Here is a 12879-nt window from a genome sequence, read left to right on the forward strand (position 1 = left end):
TCTTCTCTTCTCTTCTCTTCTCTTCTCTTCTCTTCTCTTCTCTTCTCTTCTCTTCTCTTCTCTTCTCTTCTCTTCTCTTCTCTTCTCTTCTTCTCAGTTGTTTTGTTTCTTTTTAATACAAGGCACTTTCTTTTGCAAACAAAAAATGGAAATGTTGTTGGGTGTGCAGAATATGACAAAGAGTAAGGTACAAATGCGTGCAGGGAAGCAATGACTGAGTGTGAGCTGGCCATCAAGTATCCACAATTAGAGGAAGCAGGACATAGTGCAAAGTCAAAAGCTTTTAATTTTCTGCATTCCTGCCATTATATCTTTAAGAGCAGAGTCCCAGCGGAGCCTCTTTCCATGGTCTCACAACATTTAATTGAATAGTTGCACCACAATGGAAGTTTTAGTGCTCACTACGGTGGAGTTGGAACAGAACACCTGGTACTGCTTCTGTTTCACAAGGGCTTGGGTGATTTTGGAGTCAAAATGCCTCCAGGCTGTTAAATCTGTCTGCAAGAAGAATGCTCATTTTGCTGTACTTTGTAATATGAGAAAATGCAAAAACCTTAAAGCAAAACCCCTGCTTTACTTCCCTTTCTGACTTTCTATACTATAGTTAAATTTCTAATCAATCACAGTCCTTCCGATTAACAATTATAATGTTGATCCCTGAGGCAGTCTCTCCATTCTGTTAGCTGCTTACACTATGGCTATTCCTGACTTGTTTGAAATGCTTGGATCAAATGAAATCTCAGTTATTCCTCTAATTGGTTATGTTTTTCTCAATGTAGTTTTCAACATATTTTAAACTTCTGAATGCAGAATGTTTGACTGAATTTCATTGCCCTTGCCCTGACTCTTTGGATTGCCTAATTTCAGCAGGTGTGTCCTCATCTTTGGCTAGCTTAGTGCTCAGCAGATATTACTGTAACACTCCCTCAGGTATGTTTCTGAACTCTCTCTTCAGAAGAAATGAAAGCTCTGGACAGCATGATAGTATATGATGGAAAAAAAATGTCCAACTACATAAAATAGTTCAAAGAAGTATAGCCCATATATTTTATTGTTGCTTTTAGTTATGAATAATATTTTTTATTTTTGCTGTGCTTTTTGGCAATAATATAGTGCTGAAAGATTCAGACAGTGAAGTCTTATGCACTAATACGTTGAATAGTTTTTATGTAGCAATATTGTTAGTCACTGTTGTAAATTAAAGGTACACAGTGGAATGCAATGTCAAAATTAGTACTTTTATTAGGGATGGAGAGCAGCTCAACCATAAATTTAAGCTAAGTGTTGTGGCCTGTGACTTCATGCTTTTATGTTTTCTACCAGTTAAAACATATAAACATTTTCTAAATAGCCTCACAGTTTGGCAAGTCTTCTGAGTTGCTTTTATATGATAGAGGTCTAATTTTTATACTTGGTAGCAATCCCTTGATTTACAAATAATATTTGTTGTTTGGAATATCACTCAACTTTGGATAGTTGTTGAGAATAAAACCAGTTGTTCTTAACTTAAAAAAGATTGACATGGTAACTTAAAATGTTTCTGAAGTTACAGTTAATTTAACTGTCATTGTATAAAATTTAAAGTGTCTTGTGCTCACTTCTTCTGTAGGGAGAAACTCTCAAGGTGGTGGGAGATTTATCACAAACTGCATTGTACTGTTCTCCCAAAAATAGTCATTGCACTCATTGTGCTTGGCTTTTGAAGACTTTGTGTTATTGCTGACCCCGAAATCAGATCCAGCTCTAGCACAAAGTTGTGTAATCTCTATAGTAACACTGGAAGTCCTGCAGGCTAGGGCATGAGAACCACGGCACGAGGCTTCTGCAGTGCTCCAGGGCTGTTCCTGCAGTGAGACAAAGCCCTTCTTCTGGAACACCTTCACAGCTGAATCCACAGCAGCACCAAGCCCTGCTCTGCTGTTTTTGTTCACACCAGGGGGGGAAAGTGGCTTTTAAGTCTGGGAAGGTGCTATATTGTCCCTACAGTACACAAAAATGGGGATGCTAACAGCATGGAAGCGTTGCTTTGTATTAGAGAACTCTGGTTCTGAGTATATCAATTTGCGCAGGAAGCTGATTTGGGATTGTGCTGCAGAGCAGCATGATTTGAAGGTAGCTGTGATTTTTGACTCATACCACAGGAAGATGCATCTAGTTTCGAATTGTAGAGTAACACAACTTCATCTGATGAAGTAACAGCTGTCGGATAGAATCTTGTAAAAGTTGGATCACATAATACATATTTCATTTATTCCTAGGTCACAATACAAGCAACTCATTCAGAGTTGAGCTAGCAGCCTTAATAAGGGAAATACATTAAAATACATTCTTTCTTGCTCATGTTTTCCTTTAAGTTGTAGTCAATGTGCTGTGTTTTTCAAAACTTTAATTAAAGCCCTTTTCAATGGCTCAGCATTTTTTTCTTGTGCTTGCATTAGTAGTTGCACATAATTGGTTTTAAAATGCATTTTTGATACTAATTTGATATTTTTCTGAAAATATACAGGAGAAAACCTCACAAGTCTTGTTCTTTGTTTTTCTGACTCCAACTTCCTCTGGCTCTTCCTCAGCATCCCTTTAGGATGGTCTTGGTTCCCACTCATTGATCTCACTTCCCTCCCGTCATGTCTGTACTTCTGCTTCACCCATCTGCCTTTCCTCATTCCTGCATGTTTAATTTTGTGATACTTTGTTCTAAATACCTCTGTTTCAACCCAGTGCAATAAAAGCAGAACCTCTGCTGGTTGCCTCTAATCCTTTGCACTTCCCTGGTTTTCCTCCCAGCGCTGACAGTCCTACTGTGCTCCTTCTACTTTGGACTGCAGCCCTCATAAGGAGACATTTATCTTCTGGACAACTGAGGGTTGAATCCTTTCCCATATCAATAGCTTCAGTGTTCTGTGAAGAAATAGGCCATATGTAAGAAATAATTCCGAGCATTGAGTTGGTCTTTGTCCAAATCCTAATGGAAAAGTGGCTGCATGAGAAATTTCAGGAAAATAACCGAGACTCATTGATGTAGCTGGCTGCAGCCTTGGCAAAAAGACCAAAGACTGGATGAATGTGGAGAATGGGCTATCCCTTCATCTCTGGATGCAGTTCTTTCTAGAGTACTGTCCATGCTGTGTGGGGAGAGCTTCTCCCTTCTGCTTCTGCCATCAACAGGGACAGAAAAAAGATCTCGAGACGTGTCTAGGAGGCCTATTCACAGGCACTGACTTACCTAACTGAAGACATTTTTCAGTGGCTGCTTAAAGGAAAGCATGATGTGAGTACAGCATGGCCAGGGATAACTGAAAAACACTGAAAATCCTGTGCTTATTCCAAGCTTCTGCACTGCAGACTGGGAAGCTGGAGCACAAGGAATGACTTCAGCATGCTGTGTAGGGGGAGCCTCTGCAGCCACTGTTTATGCAGTGAAGTCATTGCTGTGTATATGTGTTCTCAGTTAAGCTGGGTGGAACACACTCAGGAGGTCTGATGCCTCTCAGGTACTACCCACACGTGATTTTCTCTGCATCTCTGCTACAGCTGTTTTTCCACATACCCAGGAGAGTAGCTGGCAACTCCAGAAACGCTGGCTCAGCTTTCTCTAGTTGGCATTTTTTTTTGTATTACAATGTATTGTAATATAATAATAAATATTATTTATATATATATAAAAATTATATCTAGAATACTATATATTATATATATTATATATACACAATATTCTATATATTATATAAAACATAATATATATTATATAATCTAATATATATTATGATATATATGTGTGTATGTGTATATGTGTGTGTGTATATATATATATATATATATACACATTGTTGGGGATTGACAAATGTTGACTGTCAGGAGCGCTTTATACAGTACCTGGATCTGTCAGGGTGCCTCAAGTCCTGCTGAGATGTTTGAATAAAAGGACTGCTTCCTTCTTTGCAGCATAAAGAAATCAAAGCCTTTAATTTTAGCCAGAATATATGGGATTTTTCTTTCACTTATTTTATTTCATCTGTTCATGCTCAAGAACTTAAGACTTCATTACACCAAGAAACCAATGGGCATGCACATGCCAACCCCATGCAGTGGCACTAAGGTGTGTTCAGGAGCAGCTTAGCACAGTTCACACTCCTTGAATCCCTCTCCTGCATCAGTCTCCCTTTGAGAAGTTTGATTTGTGTACTGAATCATATCAGGTTTCTGTCTCTTCTGAGAAATCTGCAACACCAATCACATTATTCAAGATAATGAAAGAAACCTACAATAACAACCGTACTTGTTGAGGGAAGTTTTGGTGCATCTTTTGAATGATCTACAGAATACCTCAGATAGATGGTCTACCTGGATTTAGTTGTGTTCTTGCTACTACCACAGTCCAGAACTTTTTAATCTTCATGAGCCAAAAAGGGAGAACAGTCTTTTCCTACAGAAGCAGCATACACAACATCATGATTGTTTGGAACATAGTGTGTTTTTTCTTTTGTGCTAGTTTATGTCCAGCACTCATCTAACAAAGTAATTTCAGTGTTTTAGTATTCTGGTTTGAGTTTATGGTGTCAGGAATGGAGGAAAATGTGCTATACCTTTATATATGCATATCTAACTTCTGTCCATTTTTTAATGCTTTCTATGATTCAAAAAAATCTTGGCAATTTCCATATGTAAAGAGTTGTTTAAACTTTTAAGAAGAAAATAAGGAAAACATTTTAAACTAATATTATTGGGTGTTTTAGCATTCTCATTAGAATGCAATAGGTAATGGGAAGTTTTCTTTGTATTGTTTTAGAGTAAGTAGTGTGCATGCTGTTAGAGATCATGAATATTATATCACTAACAATAATGGTACAATGTAGTTCTCAATCAATTTAAATGACTTCTTTTAATATCATCTTAAGTTCACCTGAAATAGCTTTTATAGAAATCTCTCTCTTTGTAATGTAATATTGTTAGTGCGTAACACTGTATTTTGATTTTCATTTTCAGATAAGGAGGGCATTTCATTCATTCTATTTATTGGGTGATTTTTAAAAAAAATTATGGGTTTTCATGAGTCTTTCAGGCCATTGGCTGCTAGAACATTTTAAATCTGAACAAACCTGAGTGAACAGGAAAAAGGTCACATCATTGTGGAATTGATTAAATTCTATCTGTTGATAATCAGTCAGGTTTGACCTATGGTATTGAATTACAGCAGGATGAGATGTTTGACTCTTACAGTAATACATCCTCTTTCAAGAATGTATTTCCAGAGTGCATTGTTTCCATTACTGGAAAATAAATGCTGTTTCCACCTTTAAATTCAGTTCTTTATTCATATAAGAGAATGGTCAGAATTTTGATTAAGTCATATTTCTGTGATTCTTTTGTAAAAGTTTGTTTTACTCTTATATAATTATACCAAAATGCTTGCTTACAGTTTTAACATTCCTTTTGAGAGATGGTTAGTTTTTTATGAAACAAATTTGGCTTAAAAGCAACCAAATAAACATTTTTTTCAAAAATTAAGGCACTTTTTTTTTTTTTTTTTTTCCTCATAACTAAATGGCTGAAGGAAAACATTGCTTTGAGTTTAGTCTGCCTTTTTTCCAGGGTAGGTCTTGGGTCAGGATCAAGATTTAAAGTAGTGAAATTCCATCTTAGAATATGTGATTAAAATTGGCTTTAATGGTTGCTTTTCTAGGTCTTATGTCAGCAAGGTTACTCTTTTATCTTCAGGTGGGATTTATTTGCTAAGGCAAGGATTATTTTTCTTCTGTTGTTGTCTCATCAGATCTGGAGAGAGGCCATTCATGAACTTGGTCAGTATTTAAGCTTAGTGGAAGTTCAGATGTTCAAGTGCCATTCTACATCCTTGATCCAGGCCAAAACCAAATCATAGGCACTCATGCAAAGTCAGAAGTAAGACAGGTGATAGACTTGGTGACTATGTTTTGGTGACATGTTGTCTTTAACTAACACTGATTTAATTTTTATCAGACCTGTCTCTTTTTCCATTCTGAATGTGCCTGTACAAACCTCAGCAGCGTTTCAAACTGAGAGATGTAAGGAGAACATCATACAAATCAAAGCTTTTCATGTACAACAGCACTGTGAAGTTTCCATACTTTTTTTTTTCCTTCCATATTTTATTTCCATGGAAATATGTGAGGAGTGGTGCTGGGTGGCAATCCTTTAAGCATTGTAGGGTTCCTGGTATAATACACATTTTTAAGAGTAGGTGTGAGGTCAATGTTCACTCTACAATGCGACTACAAGCAGTGGAGCCCTGGAAAAGGGAGGACATTGTCTATATGCTTCCTTTATTTCCTCTTGAGCATTCTAAACCACTTGTCTTGGTTAAATCTGTATCATTCAACACATGGAGTGTTATCAGCACTTGCTAGCATGCATGTCAAGATAGGACTTCCAAAGATTTTAAGACGCAGGAGAAGAAAAACAATATATTATTGTTGCCTGCCAGTGCAAACCTGGTTTGAACAGATAGATGCCCCTTGAGAAATTCAGATAACCAAAAGTAAGAACAGAAAGCACTTTTTTTTTTCTTTTTAGGAGTTTCAGAGCCATTATGCTTTCCTAGGAGGATACTAACCTTTGCACTGGGTGGCCATACCAGATGACATGTAATGTCTGTATGGCGAATATCTCTACTATGAAACTTGACAGTGAAGTAGCAGGAGTTACTCAAAGAGTATCAGAAGCTCAGTAGGAGCAAATCTTGCCGCTGTCCCCAAAGTATTCACCTATTTCTGACAATGGCTAAAATCAGACTTTCCATCAGCAATTTGAGGGCATTACTCCACCTGTGCAGTCATAGAGCATAGATTTGGGTTTTGCCATGGCTCTGTCAACAAACTGCCACTTACTGTGCTCAGTTTGTTGTCTAATAAGTCATTTTTCCTATGGAGATAATGTCTGTTTGCTGAGGTACCTAATTTAGTATCTCTGGAGGTGAAGCTGGTGCTTGTCAGGCTGTGTTAAATAGCAGGGTAAATTTCAACACTAACAGAAAAGTTGGGTTATTTTCCTCCTGGTTCTTTCTTCACTGACCTAAGTCAGCAAAATTTAGCAAAGTGAAAGTTTCTGAAAGAGGTTGCAAAGTACTATACCTGTGGCAGTTGTGCCTTGGTCTGTGTGTAGAACAGGGCTTACCCTGGAGAGAAGTTGTACATTCTACATTAAATGAATGCACAACAAAAAAGTTTCAGTTTTTTTTCTTCTGAGATGTGATATCGTGAGAATATGCTCCATGAAGTTCCTGAGTTCCTCCCATTTTTCCATGAGAAGGTTTTACTTTCTACTGTGAATACATTATACAGATATTCAGAAGCTGATGTCTGAAATAAATGTGTGAGGCTACATGTAGCTGTGGGATTGTCATGTGCAGAGCTGGTTAAGGACAAGTATTTTGAGGTATCTGTGTCACTGCATTATTCACCATTTGCATCTACCTCTTGGTGTTCCCAGTTGGTGTGACAGCTATTGAACTGTTCCCAGCTGACAGCTGAATGGGCCAGGTGTGCCAAAAGATGCTGTTCCCAGTTCGTGGTTGAGAGCTTGTATGCACTTGTGGTTTGGAGTCTAATAAGCTTTGCAAAGTATTAGCTTCAGGGTTATAACATTTGTGAGGTATGAGCAAAGATAAACTGCTTGGCTGTATTTGATGTGGGGGCTCTGGCAGCAGTTACTTGATAAACTGCTGACTGCACTCTCCCCCATTAAAATAAGACTCTCCTGCCAGCAGATGATTCTCAGTTGAGGTTGTTGAGGGAAAAATTCCAGTGTAGCTTTACTTGAATATTGAGTGTATCACAGTGTTGGTTCACTTTTATTGACAACTCCATCCGTGTCGTGGTTTAATTTTTAAATGGCCTTTAGAATCAATCTGTGTTCAGTTTTTTGTATAAAGCTAATTTTTATTGTTGTTCTGGTTTTTATGACTGTGGACTAGCCCAAGAGACTTTACAGTAAGACTTCCTGTCTTGTAAGAAGCATTTATTCTCTAGTGTTTGGGAGCCCTCTGTGTGATACACTATGAGCACCTGAAGAAGCTCAATGAACTTCTTGGCCTTGGGAACCTTGAACTGAAGGAGCTCTTTGATCTGTTTCAGACACTGAATGAGCTACCAGTTACAAAAATCTCTCCTGTGCTATTTGATACCCACAAACTCTGAGGTCTTGCTTCCATTACTTGGAAAGTCTGTCAAGTGTCAAATTCATCTCAAGATAATCTTAACATGAGGGTGTGGGTGGCTGGGATTATCAACCAAGGGAGTCCCAGTGTAAAGGGTATTTGCATTTTCTCATACGTGATTTTAGTATTCCTTAGCGACAAGCACAATTACGTGATTGGAATGCATCACAAATGTACCTGGGTGCTGCAAAAGCAGCTAAGTTGAGCAATATCACTTTTCCAGGCTGAGTACTGTACCCTTAAGACACCCAAGCAATCAGTCAGCTGCACAGCAGAGCTGTTCTGAAGTGTAGGAGATGGTATTTAACATGGTCCTCTTGCAGATGTCTTAATGTTCTCAAACACATTGCCAGGTGAAGTACCCAGCTGAGAATCTGGCCTTTATTTTAATGGGAATGAAACTGCAGAGAATAACTTTCTCCCTGTACACCAAAGAAACAGTGTTTATTTGCATAAGTTTTATTACTGCTGTGCTATATAGAGTTAAAAAAAAGCTCCTGACAAGATCTATGTATATTCTGTTACCAGCTCTTCCATGTTGCCTATATCCTTATCAAGTTTGCAAATTCTCCTCGTCCAGATCTCTGGGTCTTGGAAAGATCGGTGGACTTTGGAAAAACTTACACTCCATGGCAATATTTTGCTTGTAAGTATCAATCCTTGTGCCACTGGTCTTTTGGGGACAGGTTTCTTTCATCGTTTCCTCAGTAGCAGCAAAATCAAAACATGGGGCTTGCTGAAGATTTCACCTGCAAGAGAAGACAGTGAATGTTAAATGCATTTATCTTTTCTTATTTAGTCACAATAAATTAGTGGTAGGGGTGTATGAGTATGGTATTTTGAAAGTGTAACTCTGCACATGATTATTTTTCACTTAGAAATTACTGATTTGTCTTGTTTCTCTTGGTTTTTTGGTATGTCAGAACTTCAGTGTCCTTCATCCTGTAGGACCCTGGAGTGTTTTGCAAAAATCAAAGTGAAATATAAATGCAAAATCTTGGAGCATCTATATAGCTTTTTTTTCTGGTGATGATATGAGAAATACTGTGTCATGTCTTGTCAGGCACCACTGAATTGCTTATGAAGAGAGATTATTGTTTTGAGGAATGTCTGTTACTCTGTGCTGAGTGACATGATCACTGTTATTACTCTGTTATGGGGAGAATTTAACTGAAAGCAGAGGGGATACTTCTCTGTTAAGTTAAATTAGAACAATAGGGCCTATTTAATATAAAATTAATTTTGTTCTTGCTTGACTAGACTCAAAAGCAGATTGCTTGGAGCGCTTTGGAAAGGAAGCAAATATTCCTGTGAGGAGGGACAGCGATGTCCTGTGCACTACCGAGTACTCTCGCATTCTGCCTCTAGAAAATGGAGAGGTAGGTGCTTTCAGGAAAGCCATGAGTGATGCTGGAAACAAGCATCATTGGTTTCAGAAGTTTGTTGGAAGTAATTTTTTTAGCTATGACTGCTTGAATCTCCATTAGTAAGTCCATAACCTAAACCTCAGTGAGATTTTGTGAGCGTGAGGTGACTCCTTGTAATTTTCAGCATTCTCTATGGGGTAGGGGCTGCTCAGGGAAACCTGTGTTGATATTTATCATCATTTATGTACCACATTATGGCCATGTGCATTTGAAGGTGTTGACTGCATTTTCTGAATACTTCCAGTGTGCATGGCAAAACCCACTGCTCCAGAGTTGCTCGTGTGAGTAAAGGCTGTAGAAACTGATATTTACCATTCAAGAATAAGGAGCTGTTGAAAAAAACCCACAACATATACATACATACATACATATATATGTGTGTATACACACACACATACACACACACACATATATATACATACACACACATATATATATATAAGAAAGCTACATGTTTATAATATATTAAAGTATTTGGAAAACATTGGTTTAGCCATTGTTCCTTGCTGGGCAGAACTGTGGCTTGTATTACCTGAATGAATGTTAAACTCCTGGATGTGCTGATGGCTCCTCCTGGCATTCTGCTTTTATGCCTGATGTTGTTAGAATCCAAATCTGAACTCCTCAAGAGTTATCCAGAGTTTTGATGGATGTAGGGTTTCATATTAAAATAGAACTTATTTGTTAAAGTATCTGTAAAATTTTCCTAATCAGATATTGTAAAGAATAATTTCCACAGAAGAACACTGCTGGTGCTGTTCCCTATTACATGCTCTGAGACTTTTCCTGTGGGAATTGTGCTGCAGTTGGAACAATCATCATACCCTTGTTACATGTTTCAGAGTATAGAAGCTACTTGAAAATAGAAATCTGTTATCTGGATGGTTATAAATAAATGAATGTTTTTTTACTGAGCCCTGTACATACAAACTAGGTTGTTTGTTCAATAGAGGTGCATGATTGCTGAGCTGCTGGCAGCTGTTTCTTTAAAAAATAAAAAAAATATTGGATCCCTTGTTTTGGAAGTCAGACAAACCTGCTTTCATGTGAGGGGATTTTCTAAAGCAACACTGTGTACTTTCTTCCAGAAGACCATTAATATGCTCGCAGGCACTGGACCTGCTAACAATAATATTTTCCAGTAATGTTTATGCCTTGACCCAAAAATAAATGTGCTTTGGGAAAGATCCAAAATCTGATGTTTTTAATCAGGCTAAACTTCCATTGACACTGTCAACTGTTCAGACAACTACTTGCAACTATTCCTATTGTTTTTTTCCTATTAAAATGTACTTTTTGCATGCTATACCTACTGTTTTCAAAACAGGTAGAGGCACTATTCTTTTGCTTTTTTTTTTTGCTTTTTTTCTGATGTGTTATATGGATAATGAGAATACAGGAGGCTCCAAGAGTAACAACACTATTTTTCCCAATATCCTGACTTCAGTATGAAATGCCCAGTTGTTACTAGAAACAATAGTAAGTTTTTATATTCTTTTGTTAGTTCTGCTCTATGCTGATTGGCACCTGTAGTTGATATATTTTAACAAGAGTGTGCTTGCTGCTTTGTTAGATTGTAGTATCTTTGGTAAATGGCCGCCCAGGAGCAAAAAACTTCACTTATTCCCCTGGTCTTCAAGAATTCACAAAAGCAACAAACATCCGCCTGCGCTTTCTCAGAACTAATACTCTTCTTGGACACTTGATATCCAAAGCTCAGCGAGACCCCACTGTGACTCGTAGAGTAAGTACTGTTGTCACCGAGATGTAAATACTCAACAAGCATACCCAGCATGTTAGGGACCAAACAATGGTCTGAATGTTTTAAGTCTGCAGCATCCTGACAATGAAATTTGCCTTGACCAACCTTGAAATCCTCATGTTTTTCTCCAGGTTTGTCTGAGACGAGAAGGTACCTAGGCCAGCATGGATTTATGGAGGGGCAGTGATGATTAATGATTTTGTAACAGACCATTTTCATTCCCTCCTTTTTAATATGGAAGGAAGCTGAGTGCATCATGTGAATTATAAAGAGCCAAAGCAAAATTATTCTTAACTATCTTATGCAGAACTGAGGAACTAAATCTCTTCAGCTCTATTTGTCACTACTTTCTGATACTTATTCACAAAAGGTTTTCAGAAAATAGTACCTGAGTTTCTGAAGGAGCAGAAATCAAAGGCCGTACTAGGTGTTTTCAGTGCATTTTGGGCTATCCAAGAGTTTGAAGGCCAAAGTTCCAGTCCCATTCAGTGGGTAAATATAAGGAAACACAGGGAACACCACACAGAAATTCATATTCTTGCAGAGGTTTCAGGCTTCATATTGTATTGCTATTTTTAACCTTTTCATTTAAAATGAAGATTCGGTAACAATTGGAGGAAGCCCTGGGGTGAGGCACCACACAAATGTGTGTGAGGGTTTCTGCACTGAAAAACATAAAGCTATTCCAGTTATTTGACAGCACTCCTATCAAGTGCCCTTACAGCCTTAAGTAAATTGTAAGATGTTGCTCACAGGCAGAGATAAATGCAGTATGCAGTTTACTTGGCAAGCAGCACAGCTGTAGTGTTAGGAACTTCTGGTGTTATCCAGGCCAAGGGCTGTAGGATAGATGGATGAAATCTCGAGTGTTTTATTAAATTCCTAAAGGAGAGTGCACATTTTTATGGTAGAGGCCTTCCGAATCTAGCAAACCTGATGTTTAATCATATTCCTGACACAGTGCAAGCAAGGAAAGACCTATACATACTTCTTGTGCTTGTTCCACAGTATTACTACAGTATAAAGGACATCAGTATTGGTGGTCGGTGTGTTTGCCATGGCCATGCTGAAGTATGTAATCCAAAGAGCGCTGAAAACCAATACCAGTAAGTAAAGGGAGCCTGACATTTATCTGAGAAAAAGAATATATGATTGCTTTCAAATTATCTTTTTTTTATTATAGGATTATGTAGTTATATAGGGAATTTTTTCTTTATTTTTTAAAGAAATAGAACCTGCTAATGGTTGGCAAGAAAACATGTCAAGAGCGATTGTATGTGAAACATAATAATAGAAAGTCTTTACTTTGGTTTTTCATTTTAATTGAAATACAAGTTTGGCAGATTTAATAATTAGAAAACACAGTTTTTAGAAACACATAGTTCTTTTTGGAAAGAGCTGATGTCACCTTCTTACATAAGGAATTAGAAGTCCAGATCAGGAACAAAATAATGAACTTGATGAAGATATCGAGCACTGTAATTGAGCTCATGCAAGTT

The 12879-nt window shown here is 37.7% G+C and overlaps 1 protein-coding gene across 1 annotated transcript in view; it reads left to right on the forward strand.

Annotated features, from left to right (window-relative positions):
• The window catches only part of LAMA3 (laminin subunit alpha 3), a 111507-nt gene that overhangs the window by 8351 nt on the left and 90277 nt on the right, over positions 1-12879 (forward strand). Inside the window, exons 3-6 of the mRNA XM_015652537.2 lie at positions 8720-8837; positions 9452-9570; positions 11192-11362; positions 12389-12486. Coding sequence (XP_015508023.1) covers positions 8720-8837; positions 9452-9570; positions 11192-11362; positions 12389-12486 — 506 coding nt within the window. The remainder of the gene's footprint in view (positions 1-8719; positions 8838-9451; positions 9571-11191; positions 11363-12388; positions 12487-12879) is intronic.

The sequence above is a fragment of the Parus major genome, chromosome 2 (genome assembly GCF_001522545.3).
Source record: "Parus major isolate Abel chromosome 2, Parus_major1.1, whole genome shotgun sequence".
Lineage (NCBI taxonomy): Eukaryota > Metazoa > Chordata > Aves > Passeriformes > Paridae > Parus > Parus major.